This window comes from Pollachius pollachius (genome assembly GCF_949987615.1).
Source record: "Pollachius pollachius genome assembly, chromosome: 5".
NCBI classification, from domain to species: domain Eukaryota; kingdom Metazoa; phylum Chordata; class Actinopteri; order Gadiformes; family Gadidae; genus Pollachius; species Pollachius pollachius.
In genome coordinates, this window is record NC_136938.1 from 29,050,164 (window position 1) to 29,071,535 (window position 21,372).

General features: G+C 46.7%; 2 protein-coding genes across 3 annotated transcripts in view; one reads left to right on the plus strand and one right to left on the minus strand.

Annotated features, from left to right (window-relative positions):
* Positions 1-1,184: 1,184 nt before the first annotated feature.
* apip (APAF1 interacting protein) lies at positions 1,185-14,488 on the minus strand. Of its 2 annotated transcripts, none has more exons than XM_079736938.1 (8): positions 14,415-14,488; positions 12,425-12,511; positions 8,745-8,845; positions 7,741-7,789; positions 6,737-6,854; positions 6,163-6,298; positions 5,173-5,340; positions 1,185-2,677 (listed from the first exon to the last, which is right to left on the minus strand). In XM_079736938.1, exons 2-8 carry the CDS (start codon positions 12,506-12,508, stop codon positions 2,563-2,565), a joined length of 771 nt encoding a protein of 256 aa, XP_079593064.1. In that variant the 5' UTR covers positions 12,509-12,511; positions 14,415-14,488; the 3' UTR covers positions 1,185-2,562. The 2 variants fall into 2 exon arrangements, with proteins under 2 accessions (XP_079593064.1, XP_079593063.1); XM_079736937.1 differs by having other exon boundaries at positions 6,712-6,854.
* A 4,090-nt stretch (positions 14,489-18,578) lies between these two features.
* LOC307076080 (uncharacterized protein) overlaps positions 18,579-21,372 on the plus strand; it is a 4,412-nt gene continuing 1,618 nt past the window's right edge. Inside the window, exons 1-2 of the mRNA XM_079736934.1 lie at positions 18,579-18,755; positions 20,878-21,372. The exon at positions 20,878-21,372 is cut by the window's right edge and continues 267 nt beyond it. Coding sequence (XP_079593060.1) covers positions 18,680-18,755; positions 20,878-21,372 — 571 coding nt within the window. The 5' untranslated portion in view covers positions 18,579-18,679. The remainder of the gene's footprint in view (positions 18,756-20,877) is intronic.

Consider the following 21,372-nt stretch of genomic DNA (forward strand, 5'->3'; position numbering starts at 1 on the left):
AGAGGAAGACCTTCACCAGAGGAAGACCTTCACGTCGCCGAGGGTCAGAGAGATGTGCTGCTGGAGCTAAGGATGTCTTGAACCGTGCATGCATCTGGACGGACACACGCACGGTAATCATAATTAGATGAGTTCCAATAGGGACAATATTCGAAAAATGATGTACAAGGAGTCCTGGAGAAGCCAAAGCCTTTGTCACATGAAGAGCTTCCACCCCCCCGGGATTCACTGGAGCTGGTTGATAAACAAAAGAAGTCGATTCCACTCACTATGCAGGAGAGCGTGTTACTGAAGAGAAGAGGAAGGTTCATTTATACATCTGGTGGATTTCATCGGGAATCGGAGCCAAACATTAATAATACAATCTGAACATACTGAGACATGGTGGTAAACTCCACACAAACCGCCTGTATCACAAGGGTTTTTACATCAAGTATCTGAAAATGGCAAAACACGGATTTTAAATAAAAAGGTTTTGGTAAAATATGCATATTAAATACACAAAGATATATACATATATAAATATAATACATACATATCAAGAGTTTTCAGTTGGATTCAAGTTCTGCTTTCTCGCCACAGGAAGTCAATTAGCCCCACAAATTGAAACAGAATGTATTTTAATTGCCTGATTTTATGATCAAGTCTGCAGCCGCTTGGCCCCAGGGGACCGGTCCCTGTAGCTAATGGTTTTACCTGTTGTGGTGTTCCCAGTCTCTCCCAGTCCTCCCAGTTTATGTGGAGCTGTGTTCTCCATCACCACGCCTCTTGTTGGACCGTCTATGAGCTGTATTTCTAATCTCTGAATACCGCATCCTTCCGTTCTCTTTCCCACAGGAGGAATCCTGTGGCATCAGGTCCATTACACCCTGAGGAGCATTAACACCGGAGCGGTGGGAATACGCTCCATGTGTGACGTCGCTGACACTTCTAAGATTGCTAGCGTTTGAATGTCAATAATGTTAATTTATATCTCCATTTGGCCTGTCACAAGGCTTTTACTGTGCCTAAAAATCACAAAACACGTTTACACTTTAATCAATATCCTTAAAAATATGGTTCAGAAATTAGCCTCTTTTTTCCTCCAAAGACAAGCCGGCCAAACACTTTAATACAATCGGAATATAATTTATTGATTTACAGGAACCACTACAGCACTTTAGCTGTTCTGCATCTTTCACTGATTTATTAGTCTCCGGAACGTAAACACACATGCACACAAGCACGAGCGCACACAAGCAATACGATGTCAAACGAAAATGCCTTTGTGTCTTTTGAAATACTGTCAAAAATCTGCATCTTTCATTTAGATTTTCTCTTACTTTTCTGAGGAACACACCATATCACAAAGGCATGTTTCTCTTCTAGCTCCTTGAGGAGGCATTAGAAGAGGACGCGTTAGAATAGGAGGAGCTAGAAGAGGAGGAACTAGAAGAGGAGGAACTAGAAAAGGAGGAGCTAGAATAGGAGATACTAGAAGAGGAGGAACTAGAAGAGGAGGAACTAGAAGAGGAGGAGCAAGAAGAGGAGGAACTAGAAGAGGAGCTAGAATAGGAGGAACTAGAAGAGGAGGAACTAGAAGAGGAGGAGATAGAAGAGGAGGAACTAGAAGGGGAGGAGCTGGAAGAGGAGGAACTAGAAGAGGAGGAGCTATAAGAGGAGGAACTAGAAGGGGAGGAGCTAGAAGAGGAGGAACTAGAAGGGGAGGAGCTGGAAGAGGAGGTGTTATAATAGTTAGAAGGGCGTCTCAGGGAGCCTGGGGGGTGAAGCACTGTTAACTACTTCCCTATAGCAACCGGGATCAGCTGGTGGGGGTGGGGTTAGACTAACAGTAAGAGTTAGGGTGGGGCTGGGGTTGAACTAACAGTTAGGGTGGGGGTGGGGGTTACCAACCAGCTCCGGCCCGCTGTGGAGGTGCGTCATCCATCAGGAACACTTACAGTTTACGTGAACTAACAAGTTTAGCAGAACACACGTCATTAACCACCCTCTAAGGTGCCCTCTGGTCTGTTCAACACAACCTCAGCCAAATAAAAACCAACACACTGTTGTCATGTGGACTAATCCTAGCTTCAAAACCCTTAATTAATCAATTGATGATTCAACCCATAACTCCAATGATAAAAGTCTAGTGTGACCAACTTCACCATAAAACTGAAGGATTACCAAAATGTTAATGTGAGTAATGAACATGTCATGACGGCATGTCAACAACACAATGACTTCCAAACTACACAAGAACTCATCAATTCAGGAAAGGTTAAAGGTCAAGTCACACACACCACATGTCACAGTATGAATCAACCTTTATTGATATTCCTCTGACCCCAGACTCCAACCCCCTCGGTGCTGACCGGGGGTGCAACAGTGTCTGATCTGAGGCCTCCCTCTTCCACAGCTCAGGTGCATTGAGGGCGTGCGTCCAAAACCCAAGACTGATGAGACCCGTAAGACCCCAGCGTCCCCCGCAGGACGTCCCGTCAGCCCGGGCATCACACGGCCCCTAGGGGTCCCTGAGTGGCTGTCCTCAGTCCACGGCTGCTGCTGATTGGTGCGCTGAGGTCAGACGATGCCCTCCTCTCCTGTGGGCGTGGCCGCGGGGTCCAGCCCACAGCGCCTCATCTGGGTGGCCAGGTCGAACAGGTAGTGGTCGAACAGGTAGTCGTAGCACTCGCACCTGGGGAACACAAGCAGAAACCGGTTTAAACCAGGACACAGAAGAGGACATGTTGAACCCACCAACAGACCTCAACAGAACAAGCTTCACAGCCCCCCACTGACCTTATCAGACCTCCAGAGACCCCCACAGACCTTATAGACCCCCACAGACCCCCAAAGACCTTATAGACCCCCACAGACCTTATAGACCCCCACAGACCTAACAGACCCCCACAGACCCCATCAGACCCCACCACACCCCATCAGACCCCATCAGACCCCATCAGACCTCCACAGACCCTACCGGACCCCATCAGACCCAATCAGACCCCACATTTACATTTAGGGCATTTAGCAGACGCTTTTATCCAAAGCGACTTACAATAAGTGCATTTGCTACAATAAGTACATTTGTCATAAGAAGTGAAACAATATATCGCTGTCGGTACAGTAAAGATGTTCATAGAACGAAGTGCAAGTATTACAATCGCTAGGCTAACCCATTCCCTGTGTAAAGCAATTATAGCAGCTACTGTAGATGCTACACAATTAAGTACCTTGAATAAGTGCAATGTACAAGTGCCAGGACGTACAACATTCAATGGTGGCTGTGCATTGGTTTCTATGCAGAGTCGAGGTGAACTCGGAACAGGTGAGTTTTGAGTCTTTTGCGGAAGCTGGTGAGCGACTCTGCGATCCTGACATCGGTAGGGAGTTCGTTCCACCACTGAGGTCCAAAACAAAGAAAAGTTGTGACTTCGCTGATCGACCTTTGCTTGCTCTTAGCGATGGCGGTACCAGACGTCCAGCTGAGGTAGTTGAGCGGAGGGATCGAGCTGGGGTGTGTGGCTTTACTAATGCTTGGAGGTAGGCAGGGGCAGTTCCATCGACTGCCTTGTATGCCAGTACCATCATCTTGAATCTGATGCGAGCTATTACAGGGAGCCAGTGGAGGTCTCGGAAGAGGGGGGTTACATGTGAGAACTTTGGTAGGTTGAACACGAGGCGCGCTGCCGCATTCTGGATGCGCTGCAAGGGTTTAATCGCAGAGGCAGGGAGTCCAGCCAGGAGCGAGTTGCAATAGTCGAGGCGGGAGATGACCAGTGATTGGACTAGAAGCTGAGCTGCTTCCCTTGTGAGGAAGGGCCGGATCCTGCGGATGTTGTAAAGTGCAAATCTGCAGGATCGGGCCACCGCAGTGATGTTTGCGGTGCAGCATAACTGATTGTCCAACACTACACCAAGGTTTTTGGCAGTTGGAGAAGGAGATACAGTGATGTTCTCAACAGTGACCAGTAAGTCCATGTGTGGGCAATCTTTCCCTGGTATTAGGAGGAGCTTAGTCTTGTTGAGGTTAAGCCTCAGGTGATGGGCAGTTGTCCAGGTGCTGACTTCTGCCAGACATTCAGATATGCGTGTTGCAATCAGGGCTTTGTCAGATGAGGGAAAAGAGAGAAATAGCTGACTGTCGTCAGCATAGCAGTGATAGGAAAAGCCGTGGGATGTAATTACAGAGCCCAGAGATCTGGTATAGAGGGAGAACAGAAGAGGCCCCAGTACAGAGCCTTGAGGGACACCAGTATCAAGCGTGCAAGGTTTGGACAAGGAGCCATTCCATGTTACCTGATAAGTGCGATTCATCAGGTAGGATGTGAACCAGGAAAGGGCAGATTCAGCTATGCCAAGTTCGGCGAGAGTGGCGAGGAGGATCTGGTGGTTCACAGTGTCAAATGCTGCAGACAGGTCAAGGAGAATGAGAACCGATGAGAGGGACGAGGCTCTGGCCGCACGGAGGGACTCAGTCACCGCGAGGAGAGCCGTCTCAGTCGAGTGTGCTTTTTTGAAGCCTGACTGGTGAGGGTCAAGCAGGTTGTTAGATGAGAGATAGGAGGACAGTTGGTTAGCGACGACACGTTCCAATGTTTTAGAGAGGAATGAAAGAAGAGATACCGGTCTGTAATTCTGGATGTCAGTGGTATCAAGGGTTGGTTCTTTGAGGAGAGGCTTTATTCTGGCAGTCTTGAAAGCCCACCAGACCCCATCAGACCCCACCAGACCCCATCAGACCCCACCAGACCCCACCAGACCCCATCAGACCCCACCAGACCCCATCAGACCCCATCAGACCCCACCAGACCCCATCAGACCCCATCAGACCCCATCAGACCCCACCAGACCCCACCAGACCCCATCAGACCCCATCAGACCCCACCAGACCCCATCAGACCCCATCAGACCCCACCAGACCCCATCAGACCCCAACAGACCCCACCAGACCCCATCAGACCCCACCAGACCCCATCAGACCCCACCAGACCCCACCAGACCCCACCAGACCCCACCAGACCCCACCAGACCCCACCAGACCCCATCAGACCCCACCAGACCCCATCAGACCCCATCAGACCCCACCAGACCCCACCAGACCCCACCAGACCCCTCCAGACCAGGCTCAATAGCTCTAAACCAGTGGAAGGTTTGGGCGTGGGCGGTCCTCGTGGCCCCAGGGCTCACATTGTCTTGGTCTTCTCCCATGTCTCGCCCCACACGTAGACCCCGTGGCGCCGAACCAGGACCGCACAGGCTTCTGGGTAATCCTCCATGGCGCGCGCCATGCGGTCCTTCAGGTCCCGCTCCTCCGGCGTGTTCTCGATGATCGGCACCACCAGCGTGTCCTGGTAGCTGGGGGGGAATGAGAGGATGACGTTTGGCATTGCTCATAAAACAACTCAGCAGGGCATATCATATTATTGATCCAATTATCATTGATCATTTTAAAAGAACAAGTTTAATTCAAAGAACAAAGTAAAAACTAGTAGCTACATTTATGGGAGCGGTTTTCTAAGTGTTAGTCATGAAGCTTCAAACACCAGTCCTAGACCGTCACTGGCTGAAGCCAGGCCAAGGGCCAATCCGTCTCTACTAGTTAACAGGTTTGGAGCAGCTCCGTCTCTACTAGTTAACAGGTTTGGAGCAGCTCCGTCTCTACTAGTTAACAGGTTTGGAGCAGCTCTCTCTCTACTAGTTATCAGGTTTGAAATACGCCTGATGACGATTTCGTCCTTGAAGAAGCAACCGAAGCTCAGGGTGTAGCGAAGCTGTGAGTCAACACAATCCAACCATCCCAGAGGCCGTGAGAACTGAACCAGCCCTGAGACACTGAACCAGCCCTGAGACACTGAACCAGCCCTGAGACACTGAACCAGCTCTGAGACACTGAACCAGCTCTGAGACGCTGAACCAGCTCTGAGACACTGAACCAGCGCTGAGACACTGAACCAGCGCTGAGGCATTGAACCAGCGCTGAGACTCTGAACCAGCTCTGAGACACTGAACCAGCTCTGAGACACTGAACCAGCGCTGAGACACTGAACCAGCTCTGAGACACTGAACCAGCTCTGAGACACTGAACCAGCGCTGAGGCATTGAACCAGCGCTGAGACACTGAACCAGCCCTGTACCAGTCTACCAGTGAAGCCCAGAGATGTTGTTCTCGGACCATACCTGTAGTTGGAGGCCGAGGTCCCCCTCCGAATCCCCTTGATCATCTCCTGGTGCGTGATCCTGAACTCCCTGCCAGGACACAGCAGCGTTGCCATGACGGCGGCCTTGGAGTGGGTGTGGATCACAGCCCCCGCCCCTGAACACAGCGGGAGGGGGGGCATGAATCGACTGAGACCGCCCAGGACATTCACTGGTTCTTTGGACTAAACACCCAGCAGCATCTCTCATCACACTCAGCTCCCCTCTCATGGTAGGGAGGGGGGGTTGGCCTCACCTCTCAAGTTGAAAATGAAGGAAATTGAGCTAGACTCTCTAAGATGTCAGTGTTTTGAATAGTTTTTTGTTTCCCGGTTGCAGAAATGGGTCTTTTAAGATTGATGCCGTGTGAATTTTTGTCTCTGTGTGTTTGTCTGAAACTGTTTGTAACTGTGGTTCATTGTGCTGCTGTCTTGGCCAGGTCACCTTGGAAAAAGAGATTCCTCTCAATAGGTCTTTCTCCTGGTTTAATAAAGGTGGGGGGGCTGACCTCTCATGGTGGGGGGGGCTGACCTCTCATAGTGTGGGGGGGGCTGACCTCTCATGGTGTAGGCGTTCATAAACAGGGGGGTGCACTGGCTCCTCTGCAGCTGCTTCCAGTCAGGAGGACTGCTGATCTCCCTCTCCTCCAGGTCACACACAAACAGGTCCTCTGGCTGACACACACACACACACACACACACACACACACGTTACAATAGAGCTCCAAAACGATGCCTGCTTAAACCTGCTGTGTAAAACAGTTTCTGTATTCGTATGCAAATCCACCGTGCGAATCACGGAGGGCGGGACGTTCAGAGCGCCTGCAGCCAAACCGCCTGTTTAGTGAATTGAGATCATCCATGAACTAAAGCAGTGAGCAGCGCAGGCTGATCTGAGAGAAGACTCATCTACAGCTCAACAGCTCTGTCTGTTACTGCTCTGCCACTCTTCTCTCTGTAACTGTAACTCTTCTGTCTGTCTGTAACTCTACTGTCTGTCTGTCTGTAACTCTACTGTCTGTCTGTAACTCTACTGTCTGTCAGTCTGTAACTCTACTGTCTGTCTGTCTGTAACTCAGTCTGTAACTCTACTGTCTCTCTGTAACCCTACTGTCTGTCTGTAACTCTACTGTCTGTCTGTCTGTAACTCTACTGTCTGTCAGTCTGTAACTCTACTGTCTGTCAGTCTGTAACTCTACTGTCTGTAATTCTACTGTCCGTCAGTCTGTAACTCTACTGTCTGTCAGTCTGTAAATCTACTGTCTGTCTGTAACTCTGTCTGTCTGTAACTCTACTGTCTGTCAGTCTTTAACTCTACTGTCTGTCTGTAACTCTGCCTGTAACTCTACTGTCTGTCTGTCTGTCTGTAACTCTACTGTCTGTAACTGTCTGTCTGTAACTCTAATGTCTATCAATCTGTTACTCTACTGTCTGTACCTCTACTGTCAGTCTGTCTGTACCTCTACTGTCTGTCAGTCTGTCTGTCTGTAACTCTACTGTCTGTCTGTCTGTAACTCTACTGTATGTCTGTAACTCTTGTTGAGTGGTAAGGGGGTCTCACCTGGAGCCTTTCCTTCTGGACCCCTGAGGGGGCGATGTAGATGTGGTCTCTGGAGAGAGGGGGGGTGAACAGAAGAATATTAATGTTAGATTATTATGGGAGGCGTGATGTATAAAGCACAGCAGATTATGCGATGGCAGGCCCTGTGTCCGGGCGTATTAGGGAGTAATAAAGTAGATTGGCCCTTTGAGACAGAAATGATGAGCGTAATAGGGTTAAGAGATTCAATAAAATAACAGTTTATTTAATGTCATTTAAAGCGGGATGTGTTTGTGTGCGTTGGGCTTGTTTGTCGACTCTCATTTAGGACGGAGCATCAGAGGCGGCCAGAGGATCATTAAGGTCAACATCTCGTCTCCTGGGTCACAGAGTTCGGCAGCCAAGTCCAGACCCAGCCTTGATATTAACACACAAATCATGTATCTACCCTGGGTTCACACACACATGGCCTTTAAAACAGGATGCAATATTAAAAGAACACAATGATTTTCAGAACATGTTAAAGAATAATGGTACATTCCACCAGGACAGATTTTGGTATTCAGTTCCTGAGAACTTTCTCTGAACCCAATAGCAGCATGTAGATCCATTTCCATTAACAAAACAGCGGAGTCTAAACACCGAAGCACACGGGCGTGTCAGGACAGAGGCAGTTTGGTTTTTGGGTTGTGCTTGGCAGTCATGCTCTGCGTGCTTTGGGCTTAATGAAGCTTCATCAATCTATTGTCGTTAGATATGATATCCATATGCAGAAGCTTCTTCAGTTAAGAGAGCGAGTGCTTCAGTATTTGGAACTGAACTCTGGGTACGTATTAACCAGTCACTTCAGATGCGTGCAAAAGGTTTTCTGTATCCTAATATCTAATTAAAATGTGTAGCCTGAGGGGCGTGCAATGCAGCAATGGAACGCAGCAATGGAAGTCAATAAACCAACATAAATCAGCAGAGGCTCCCCCTGAACCTGAACTGAACTGTTTGGAGAGAGGGAAGCCGGTCGGACCCACCTGTGTCTGACGCTGAGCCCGCCCCCTGTCCCCGTCACCCAGCCCAGCTGGTAGAAGAGACGACACAACTCTGGGATGAGCAGGCGGGGATGCTCCCGGTCCTGCGCGCGCACACACACACACACACACACACACACACACACACACACACACACACACACACACACACACACACACACACACACACATAAACACATGTACATGTACGAGGACAGGAACGTGTTCTAGACAGGATACCCAGACAGACGGGTTACAGACAGACAGGAACGTGTTCTAGACAGGATACCCAGACAGACGGGTTACAGACAAACAGGAACGTGTTCTAGACAGGACACCCAGACAGACGGGTTACAGACAGACAGGAACGTGTTCTAGACAGGACACCCAGACAGACGGGTTACAGACAGACAGGAACGTGTTCTAGACAGGACACCCAGACAGACGGGTTACAGACAGACAGGAACGTGTTCTAGACAGGACACCCAGACAGACGGGTTACAGACAGACAGGAACGTGTTCTAGACAGGACACCCAGACAGACGGGTTACAGACAGACAGGAACGTGTTCTAGACAGGACACCCAGACAGACGGGTTACAGACAGACAGGAACGTGTTCTAGACAGGACACCCAGACAGACGGGTTACAGACAGACAGGAACGTGTTCTAGACAGGACACCCAGACAGACGGGTTACAGACAGACAGGAACGTGTTCTAGACAGGATACCCAGACAGACGGGTTACAGACAGACAGGAACGTGTTCTAGACAGGACACCCAGACAGACGGGTTACAGACAGTCAGCAACGTGTTCTAGACAGGACACCCAGACAGACGGGTTACAGACAGTCAGCAACGTGTTCTAGACAGGACACCCAGACAGACGGGTTACAGACAGACAGGAACGTGTTCTAGACAGGACACCCAGACAGACGGGTTACAGACAGACAGGAACATGTTCTAGACAGGACACCCAGACAGACGGGTTACAGACAGACAGGAACATGTTCTAGACAGGACACCCAGACAGACGGGTTACAGACAGACAGGAACATGTTCTACACAGGATACCCAGACAGACGAGTAACAGACAGACAGGAACATGTTCTACACAGGATACCCAGACAGACGGGTAACAGACAGACAGGAACATGTTCTACACAGGATACCCAGACAGACGGGTAACAGACAGACAGGAACATGTTCTACACAGGATACCCAGACAGACGGGTAACAGACAGACAGGAACTTGTTCTACACAGGATACCCAGACAGACGGGTAACAGACAGACAGGAACATGTTCTACACAGTATACCCAGACAGACGGGTAACAGACAGACAGGAACGTGTTCTAGACAGGATACCCAGACAGAGGGGTTACAGACAGGGGTTACAGACAGAGCTCTGCAGACAGAGCTCAGCTGCTCGGACCTCCAGCGGCCCAGAGACCCTGGGCTCTGAGGGTCTGGGTCCACTGGTCTGGGTCCACTGGGATCTGAGGGTCTGGGTCCACTGGTCTGGGTCCACTGGGGTCTGAGGGTCTGGGTCCACTGGTCTGGGTCCACTGGGGTCTGGGTCCACTGGTCTGGGTCCACTGGGGTCTGTGGGTCTGAGTCCACTGGTCTGGGTCTACTGGTATTCCCAATGACACACGGCCACATGTGGCCCCAGAGGGGGCCACATGTGGCCGTGTGTCCCTGGTCAGGGCGAGGCTCCGGGCGGCAGTGAGTACGTGACCTCAGAGTGAAAGGCAGCCTCATGGACAGAGTGTTTCAGGACCGACCTGCAGAACCATGAGGCCTTAGCAGAGCGCCAGGCGGCCTGCCGTTAGAACAGAATCTATATTACCCTCATACCTACTACCGCTATCCAACCAATACTAAGAAAATGATATTACCGTCATATATACAATTAGTTTTTACAATATCCATTTATGGTTCAATTTCATGTAAATAGTTTTGGTGAGGTACAATAGTTATTTGTTTTGAAATGGCTTTTTCCCTCAAAAGTCCCAAAATTGAGAGAAGAATGACGTTTGACTTTAAATAATGATACCCTCTTGAGTGGTTGGCTGCCATAAACACAACAGAACCCTACAAGGGTCCACTGTGTCTCTGGCACTGGTCGTACCAGGAGACCTTCAGACCTGGGTCACCATCCCTCTCTACAGGAGGCTGGACCAACACAGGGGGCCGAAGGAGAAGAGGCATGATCCCAGCTGACTAATAGATATTAGCTCATTAACATGTTGGATTAATCTAACTATATCACCATAGATATTAATGACTCTGGAAGTGCCTTCATATTTATTCAAGTAATGTTTGGACTCATTGTGATTCTAAATGCAGAGATGTTTGACTCAGATATATATTTACATTGGGAGTTATGAGTCTAAACCATACATCACGTATTGATGCCCTGACAGGCGGCCACTGTTCCAGTTCAGCTACAATCCCAGTAGCATTACACTGGATCATTTTAATTATGTATGATCATATAATTTCAATACATTATTATTTCAATAATGATGTCACATAGTTTCACTATCTGGTCAAAATTCACAAACTCAGATTAGTGCTCTGTTAATAAGATTAGTTATAGATAAATCCAATCATTCATTGACTAATCCATAAAATAAACTACATGAAATCGTCGACCAAATCTTGGATGATAATTTACTTAAATAAGTGCTTCTCACAAGACATGCCAAGATCTTAACCAGGATAATTTACTCCTCTGACAAACATAGTAAACATCTCTTCTGCAGTTTAGATCAACAGCTTCCATTGGAGCCCGGCCCACATTCCTGCAGCAGAGGAGATTGATTCACTGCCTCGTGAACCTCAACAGCGGCCCGCGGCCTCACAGCTGTCAGCTAACTATTCACAACCTCTGAGTTCACCTGCTTCAACCATCGGGCTGATAGTTAACCTGCTTCAACCATCGGGCTGATGGTTAACCTGCTTCAACCATCGGGCTGATAGTTAACCTGCTTTATACAATAGTTAGTTCATTCCATGAGTGCTGATATAGTATAACAGCACCGGACTTTCAACTATACATGTTCACTCCGCTTTACAGCTGTTCTCATAACCGTTAGTGTTATTACAGTCTTTAGATAGCGTAGATTGCAACTAACTTTGCACAGCAAAGATGAACATGTTTCCAGACATAACAATTGAGTTGAATTACGAATGGTCGTCAGAAGAGGACGAAGGGAAAGTAACGTAACGTGTAGACCTTTACAAAGTAGCAAGCTAGTGTGTTTATGTGTTGCTTGGCTACAGTTCAGTCCCAGTCCAGTTGCGGATCTATTTGTGTTGGCGGAGTCAAATAAATAACTAAATAAACAAAATCATAATCATAATCTGTTGTTGCTTATTACTGTTAAATGGTGCTTGTAGAACTGTTGTATAAAAGCAATATCACACCCGAGGTCGTGCTGTTGTACTGAATATCAGCACGGCTGGGATTCTCTTCGACACTCGGCCCATCACAGCCGTGCTGATATTCAGTACAGAGGCACTCCCTCTCGTGTGCTACTGCTGAATTAACCACCAGGCCTCACTAAAGGAAGACCTGTGGTTGTACTGGTTCTGGATTAAAGCCAGAGCCAGCTCCAGCACCACGACCAGGGCTCCCAGTCTGAGGAGAGGGAGAGGGGGGTCATGAGGACCTACCCCCTGTTTGGTGCGCTCAGTGACGGCCTCCAGAGTGAATCCAGCCAGCAGACCGCCGTCTCCCGGACCGCACAGAGACGACATCACCTATAACACACACCAGTTACACACAGAGACGACATCACCTATAACACACACTAGTTACAAACAGAGACGACATCACCTATAACACACACCAGTTACACACAGAGACGACATCACCTATAACACACACCAGTTACAAACAGAGACGACATCACCTATAACACACACCAGTTACAAACAGAGACGACATCACCTATAACACACACCAGTTACACACAGAGACGACATCACCTATAACACACACCAGTTACAAACAGAGACGACATCACCTATAACACACACCAGTTACACACAGAGACGACATCACCTATAACACACACACCAGAGTTACAGACAGAGACGACATCACCTATAACACACACACCAGAGTTACAGACAGAGACGACATAACCTATAACACACACCAGTTACACACAGAGACGACATCACCTATAACACACACCAGTTACACACAGAGACGACATCACCTATAACACACACCAGTTACAAACAGAGACAACATCACCTATAACACACACCAGTTACAAACAGAGACGACATCACCTATAACACACACCAGTTACACAGAGACGACATCACCTATAACACACACCAGTTACAAACAGAGACGACATCACCTATAACACACACCAGTTACAAACAGAGACGACATCACCTATAACACACACCAGTTACAAACAGAGACGACATCACCTATAACACACACCAGTTACACACAGAGACGACATCACCTATAACACACACCAGTTACAAACAGAGGCGACATCACCTATAACACACACCAGTTACACACAGAGACGACATCACCTATAACACACACCAGTTACACACAGAGACGACATCACCTATAACACACACCAGTTACACACAGAGACGACATCACCTATAACACACACCAGAGTAACACAGAGACGACATCACCTATAACATACACCAGTTACACACAGAGACGACATCACCTATAACACACACACCAGAGTTACAGACAGAGACGACATCACCTATAACACACACCAGAGTAACACAGAGACGACATCACCTATAACACACACACCAGAGTTACACACAGAGACGACATCACCTATAACACACAACAGAGTAACACACAGAGAGATGACATCACCTATAACACACACATCAGAGTTACACACAGAGACGACATCACCTATAACACACACGTCAGAGTTACACACACAGAGACGACATCTGACAACACACACAGACCAGAGTTACACACAGAGACGACATCTGACAACACACAACACACCAGAGTTACACACAGAGACAACATCTGACAAGACACACACACCAGTTACACACAGACAACATCACCAATAACACACCAGAGTTACACACAGAGACGACATCTGACAAGACACACACACCATAAATAATAAACACAATAGTGTTTATTGATTAGTGAGTCCAGTTATTAGTGATTAGTGATAGTCCATGTGTTTAGTGTCATAAGGTGAATAGTGAAAGTCCGTAGTGATAGTCAATAGTGATTAGTGATAGTCGATAGTATTAAGTGATAGTTTTTCAGTAAATAGCAAACACTATAAATAGTATTTACTGATTAGTGATTACTGATAGTCCATAGTGATTAGTGATGAGTGATTGTGTTTAGTGATTAGTGATTTTAAGTGATCTGGGATTAGTAATAGTTGATAGTGATTCATGATTAGTGATAGTGTTTGGTGCTCAGCTGAACTTTCACTCTTTACTTCCTTATTCTCTGTGACGACACTCGACCAACGGAAGAGAACGACCCGTTTCCCGATTTGGTCATAACCTCTTACCCCGCTGGTTTATGGAACTGTTTGTACTTTAAAGGTTTATCGGTATTAAATCACATTAAAACCCACTTAAACACATTTAAACACATTAACCTCAGAGCTCTTACCTGAATGTGGGCTTACTTTCCTCAGAGCTTTCAGCGGCTAGCGCCTCTTATTCTTCTTCTTCTTCTTCTTCTTGTTCTGCTGCTGCTTGGGAAGCAGAACGGCTCAGTGCCGCCCCCCTCTGGAGGCACACTGCACCACTCCACACCCCACTGCTCGTAGTAGGGGCAGAAGTAAATTTAATTCCATTCGATTCAATACATTTGCATTTGTATAGCCCTTAATCACAGGGCCACTCTCAAAGGGCTTAACAGGCCATATGTTTATGACAACCCCCTGACACCAACCCCCAGAGGGCAGGAAAAACCTCTGTTAATTAGCAAGGAAGAAATCTAGAGGAGGAACGCAGAGTGGGGGATCCCTCCTTCCAGGGATGGTCAGGGGGGCAATGGGTGCCATAGTGGACATACATACATACATACATACATACATACATACATACATACATACATACATACATACATACATACATACATACATACACACACACACACACACACACACACACACACACACACACACACACACATACATACATACATACAATCATACATACATACATACAATCATACATACATACATACATACACACACACACACACACACACACACATATACACATACACACACACACACACACACACACACACACATACATACATACATACATACATACATACATACATACATACATACATACATACATACATACATACATACATACATACATACATACATACATAGATCGAGAGGATAGATTTATTGATCCAAAGGGTATTAGTAAACAGGCAGAAGCTGTTTTCTGCCTGGTTTCAGATGTCTGACGTTCCCCTCTCCAGTCTCCATACAACCAGTGTGTGTGTATGTGTGCGTACATAATGTTCTCATCATTTTTATTTTATTCATTCATTTGATTTGTCATTGGTCCTAGTTTGCCACTGCTGCCTAGTCTAAAATAACCTATGTATTATTGTGAGTTTGTTTTTTGATTGTGTTTGGATTATATTTTTCTGTTAACTTTCTTTACACTGAATACACTATATATATATATATATATATATATATATATATATATATATATATATATATATATATATATATAACTACTCTAATGTAGTCTACTCTAATCACCCCATCTTTATCACAGCTCTGTCCTCAGTTCTTCTTCAGAAGAAGATTATGAGTAAGAGAAGAAAGACGAGAATGACAGCATTTTGTTGAGTCGACGCCACGAATGTTCATTCACTCTTTTTTCTTTTAGTCTTTCATCCGTTTTTTCTTGCTTGATTCTTTTCATTTCCTTCTCTCTTTCATTCTTTCTTTCTTTCTTTCTTTGTAACTCACTTATCTTCAATCTCTGCCCTTTTCCGCCCAACTATATCAAGCTGTCCTCTCCCATCTCACCTGTGTATGCAAATCATCTGTCAGCGTTCCACAGCTCCCCATCAGCTCCTGCAGGGCGCGGTTTATCTCAGATCAAACTAAATGCATCATATCAGGCGGCAGTTGCCCTTGAATGACCTTTAGCGTCGGCGACATCCTCTTCCTCTCCTCAGTGCTCTGTAATTATTCCCATTTCTCCGTGTCTCTGTGTGTTCAACCATACTGAGTTAAACTCAACACATCCTGTATGGTAGTAGACACAGCAGTATCTATTACCTTGTCCATCTACATTTCAACTGTCTCACTCTCTTCCTTATGGCCATCCTTACTTCACTTTCATTAAGTTAATTCATGTTCTCCTCTAATAAATCCATGCTCCCCTTCATTCATTCCATTCCGTTCATTGCATATTTTTAAAAGCGATGCTGAAATATGTTGGATCGATACAGAAACGTGAAGGCATGTGAGCAATGCTCCTGAATCCTCTTGCAACATCCCAGTAATCTCTCTTTCACAGAGGGCCTTGCATACGGACATTACAACATGTATTCATGTCCATGAGCTCTGCTGAAAGCAACACAATCAATCGGTTATGACAAAATAAGTAAATCAGTGATTTGCAGAGAAGTGCATAATCTCCTGACTAGACGTGGAGACGGGTCACCCTCCCAGCTTCGACTGCAGCTGTCTCAATCTGATGGGGCGGAAGTTACACATACGCACACGGGACTTTCCGGAGCGGTTGCCATTGTTGGGAGGTGTGAGTCTGGGAGTTGGCGTCAGCCTAGGTGAACTGAATGGTTGAAATTAATTTGCCGGCTGTATCCTAATAGTCTCTGTCTAATACGTCCCTGTCCGACTCTCCAGCACTTTGTTCTCTTGTCTTCCTGCTTCTACGTCTCTCAGTTGTTCCGTCTTTGTTTATTTTTCAATATTTTAGGTTTCGGGAGATTCAAAACAGATAAAAACAATAGTTGTGAGTTTCGTGAGATGAGAGTGAGGTCTTGATTTGATTGAATCCACTGACTCCTACTTCATACCCAGAGAGGTTATCTGATTGATTGTGAGTCCTGGTTAGCCCAGGTTCCCAAAGACAAACCAGTGGGAGTTGTTTCCTCTTCAGTTTAAAACAGAATTGTTCACGGAACAAAACTCCTTGGAATCAGACATGTGTGTGGGTGTGTGTACGTCACAGTTTGTTTTTGTTACTGTGTTTTTGCTTGTTTTATGTGTTTGTGTGTGTCTGTGTGTACATGATAGACCTTGATAGCATAGTTGGTGTGCATGTATGTATATAGGTCACAGTACAGGATAATATCATATGTGTGTGCGTGCGTGTGTGTGTCTGTGTGTGTGTCTGTGTGTGTGTGTGTGTGTGTGTGTGTGTGTGTGTGTGTGATTGTATGTCTGTGTGAGGGTGTGTGTGTGTGTGTGTGTGTGTGTGTGTGTGTGAGAGCGTGTGTGTGTGTGTGTGTGTGTGTGTGTTTGTGTGTGTGTGGATGTGTGTGTGTGTGTGTGTTTGTGTTTGTGTGTACACATACACAGTATTCAACATTGGGAATATCAGTTACAGCTTCTTACATCATACCATGTCGTTTGCATTTGCATTATTGTGTAATTTCCTTTTCCCCAGTCGGAAAAAAAGTGAATCTGATGGAGGTGTGGGGGCAGGATGAGACAGGCCCCCACACACAGATCACTATCAGGTTGTATGATCTGAGTACTAATCATGACATGAGTCATGAATCACAGCGGCCTGCAGCAGCAACATAACTCGATGTTTGATTCCCATGTGGAGGGTGCGCCACAGCGTGAGCGTGTGTTTGAAACCAGCAGGTTAGATGGACCTGATTAGCATGGAATGACATGTAATAAATTATCCAAATGAAGCGCCCCACATCAAACAGGGGATCCTAAGGTGATTCATTTGTTTAAAAATTAGAATTGATTGCATTTAAATCACGCTTTTATGGGTACCCAAAGCGCTTTCGTGTGTGTGTGTGTGTGTGTGTGTGTGTGTTTGTGTGTGTGTGTGTGTGTGTGGGGGGGGGGGGGAGGGGGCTAGAACTACCATGTGTAGCAGGCTAGTACTACCATGTGTAATACCATGGTTATTACTACCATGTGTAGTAGGCTAGTACTACCATGTGTAATACCATGGTTATTACTACCATGTGTAGTAGGCTAGTACTACCATGTGTAATACCATGGTTATTACTACCATGTGTAGTAGGCTAGTACTACCATGTGTAATACCATGGTTAGTACTACCATGTGTAATGCCATGGGTACTAGGCTAGAACTACCATGTGTGGAAGGCCAGTATTACCATGTGCAGTACCATCTGTAGTAGGCTAGTACTACCATGTGTAGTACTACGTGTGTCTTCTGTGTTGTTTAAGACAAACATTATGCAGCCGTGTTCGGTTGAACCATTTTGTTTTATAGTCGTCCAATTGTATAGTGTTTAGCTGATGATAGCTCTATTACTCCAGTTTTTACAATTCACTCTATTTAATGGCCATTGACACCCATATAGTTTGATATTCCTCCGACCTTTGGACAGTTTCCTTAAGGACTCTGTGAGGCTTCCACCTATGTGTGTACATAGGTGGTATTACCCTCAGCTACGTCCGTGTGCTGTGTGTGGGCCCAAGGTGACTCAGGAGGAAGGAGGAAGGAGGAAGAGGCTGCAGGTATGAGGAAGAGCGTGGGCGTGGCCTCAGTGTGCCTGCCTCTACGGTGTCACAGAGCTTTTTGTTCTGATGGCTCTCCTACGCAGAAGGTGCTGAGCATAAAAAGAGGCAAAGGTTCCAGCGCCTCACATCTCCTCAGGATTCCTTCCACCAGACAGCGACCAGGGACTACATCCTCCAAACGCAACATGAAGACTGCTCTCACCCTCCTCACTGTGGCTCTGCTGGTACTGCTCCCTCTGGTCCGACTCATGCCCGTTAACGGTGAGTTCATCTCTCTGTCCGTCCGGCTTTTTTCCTACCATCTATTTTATATCTACCAACTGTCGATATATCTATTTACCTATCTTTGTCTATCTATCTATGGTGTCTATCTATATTAGTATAATAGTATAATGGCACATTTCCTTGCTATAGTGTTGTTTTATGTACATTTCTTCCAAAAAGATATCATAAATAAAGACTAATGAATAACTAGAATCTTCAAAGCTGAAATAATGGAGTTGCTTAATCTCCATTACTAAGAAGTTTAATACGTTTAGTTGATTTTCGGAGTTGTGTAAAAAAAGCTGTACTTAAAAGGCTCCTGGAATCTAAATCATTTCCCGAGATGCCCTTTGGGCCTCGTGAGACAGCGAGGGCCTGCTCCCGCTCCGGCGCTCCTCGTGTTTCAGGCTTCACCAGCGGCCCAGACTCTATCCAGGAGAATTCCCAGGTCCGATTACATTTTTGGGGTGCGCAGGTTCCGTGTGCCGGTCCGACTGCACATAGACGTCTTTGTAAGAATGTGCTGAGCGGCTCCAGCAGGAGCATTAATGCGTAGATCCTGAACAAAGTGAAACCCAAGCCCAGGGAGAAGCTGCTCTGCCGGTCTGGAACCGAGCGCTGAGAGGCCGCAGCTTAGCCGGACAGAGAGGAGAGAGTCTGATCTGACGCTTCTCCACGCAGAATACATCGTGAAGTACTGCTACAAGACAACTTTGTGAGAACGTCGATCTGTTAGAGGAATCCCCTTTCGATCACTTCAATGAAAAGTGGACCTTTCACCTCGTTAACTCCTTTGACCTTTCCAACCACAAGCCCGACAACATAATTATGCATACAAACATAAACCTGGCTCTTTTGTGCTCACAGCCAGGTTTAATTACAGTATCTGCTGCTCAGAACATGCTAGTACACAACTAAATTGGTCACTTTTCCCCTGCACAAACCCTGTTGGATCAAATCCCATCCCCCACGATTCCCTCCTTGGAGAAACAACACACCGCCAGCGATAGATCAGATGCATCGCATCTGATCTATCGCGGTTGCTTCCCAACCTTTTTTGGGCTGTGACCCCATTTTGACATCAACAATTTCTGGCAACCCCAGAGACATTTCTAGAATTAGTTTTTGAACATGTTTCTTCTACTGTGAACATATACAGAGTAGCCCGAATAAGTGCACAAATTGACAATTTTATTTTCTCTTATGGCTGTATTCACGAGGCTGAAAATGGAAAGGCCGACTGAGCAAGCGATCTCTCATAGGGAATTATGAAAAAAACCACTGCAGCATCACTGGCCACAGTGAACATTTGAATTAAATGACTTATTTCCAAAGCTTTTTTTTCTTCTGAAAAACAATTCTATACCAATAAAGCTATTCAACCGCAAACAAACAGCTAGGAAATCCTGGACGTTATTCCTTTAAGAAATACTGAAGAAATGGAATTTTCTTCAGTATTGAGCAGGAACTGTAACTGTGCCGTCACGTGATCACGGCATTCAAAGATGCGCCAGCTCAGATATTTGCTGCATTTTATTTGAACTAGATTTATATTTGAGAAAATTAAAGTATAGAGGACAGTTATGTACAATTATTTGTAGTGTTTTATTAAAAAAACTATTATATATACTTTTTTTTTTTTAAATCAATACTTTTTTTTACAGCCACAGCTGAGGCTGTGGCTCTTGTAGACTGTGACCTTTTTTGCTCCAATCCCTTTCGTCATAATCAAGAAAGTTCTTGACGGAAGTTAAAACAGGTGACTCATTCCGATGTGTGATCAGGCCAGACGCTGAGTGGAGGGTTTGGATCACAGGGATTATGTTTTGTATATGAAAGCCTCACCTTTATGATGCGTGTACACACACCCAAGCCAACACAAACACACCCTCTCAAACAGAGACACACACACGCAAGATGATTAGTCACAATGAATCAATAGTTGGCCCTCTCTTCCCAACACACCTCGACAGGTCCCCACTCGCCCCTCAAGGGAAGGTGTGTGATCTCTTAACTGAACGTCGGCGACATGAAAGCTCAGTAGATTTCCTTTGGCGTGAGGTCACAGCGTGACGCTGAAGGTAAACACTCTGTTGTGTTTTTCCTCTGATCGTCTCAGATGTCCCGGCCAACTTCCTGAGAGAGGCCATGACGGACGGCTTCATCGTGGAGGACCCGTTTTCCAGTGCCGCCAGTGGGGGACTCGACCAAGAGCTCCCAGCAGACCGGTCCGAGCCGACCGAGGCCAGCGAAACCAAGGAGGGCAGTGGAGGGCAGGAGGCCAGCGGCGCCCCCTACCTCACATGGCCACACCTGCACCTGGTCAGCACGGCCCCTCTCAACGCCACCGCACTCTTCAGCCAGGAAGAGGAGGGGTCTAGGTCTGAATCTGGATCTGGATCTGGTTCTGGTTCTGGGTCTGGATCTGGCAGCAACCTGTTTATGAAGGATGCAACAACTCCCAGTCTCACCACCCAGACTCCCAGCACCACGACAGGAGCGATGGATGTCCCCACCTCCACCAGCCCCAGCCCCTCCCGGACCACTCCCACTTCAGCGTCTCCTGTGACCCCCACCGTGGTGGATGAACCCCAGACCTCCACTTCAGCGTCTC

Coding starts and splice junctions, on each gene's coding strand:
- apip (XM_079736937.1), bottom strand. CDS start 12,508: ATGTCGTCTCTGTGCGGTCCGGGAGACGGCGGTCTGCTGGCTGGATTC. Junction 5,341..6,162: donor ACCTCGGCCTCCAACTACAG/GTATGGTCCGAG, acceptor ATTCCCCCCCAG/CTACCAGGACACGCTGGTGG. Junction 2,678..5,172: donor TGGGAGAAGACCAAGACAAT/GTGAGCCCTGGG, acceptor TGTGTTCCCCAG/GTGCGAGTGCTACGACTACC.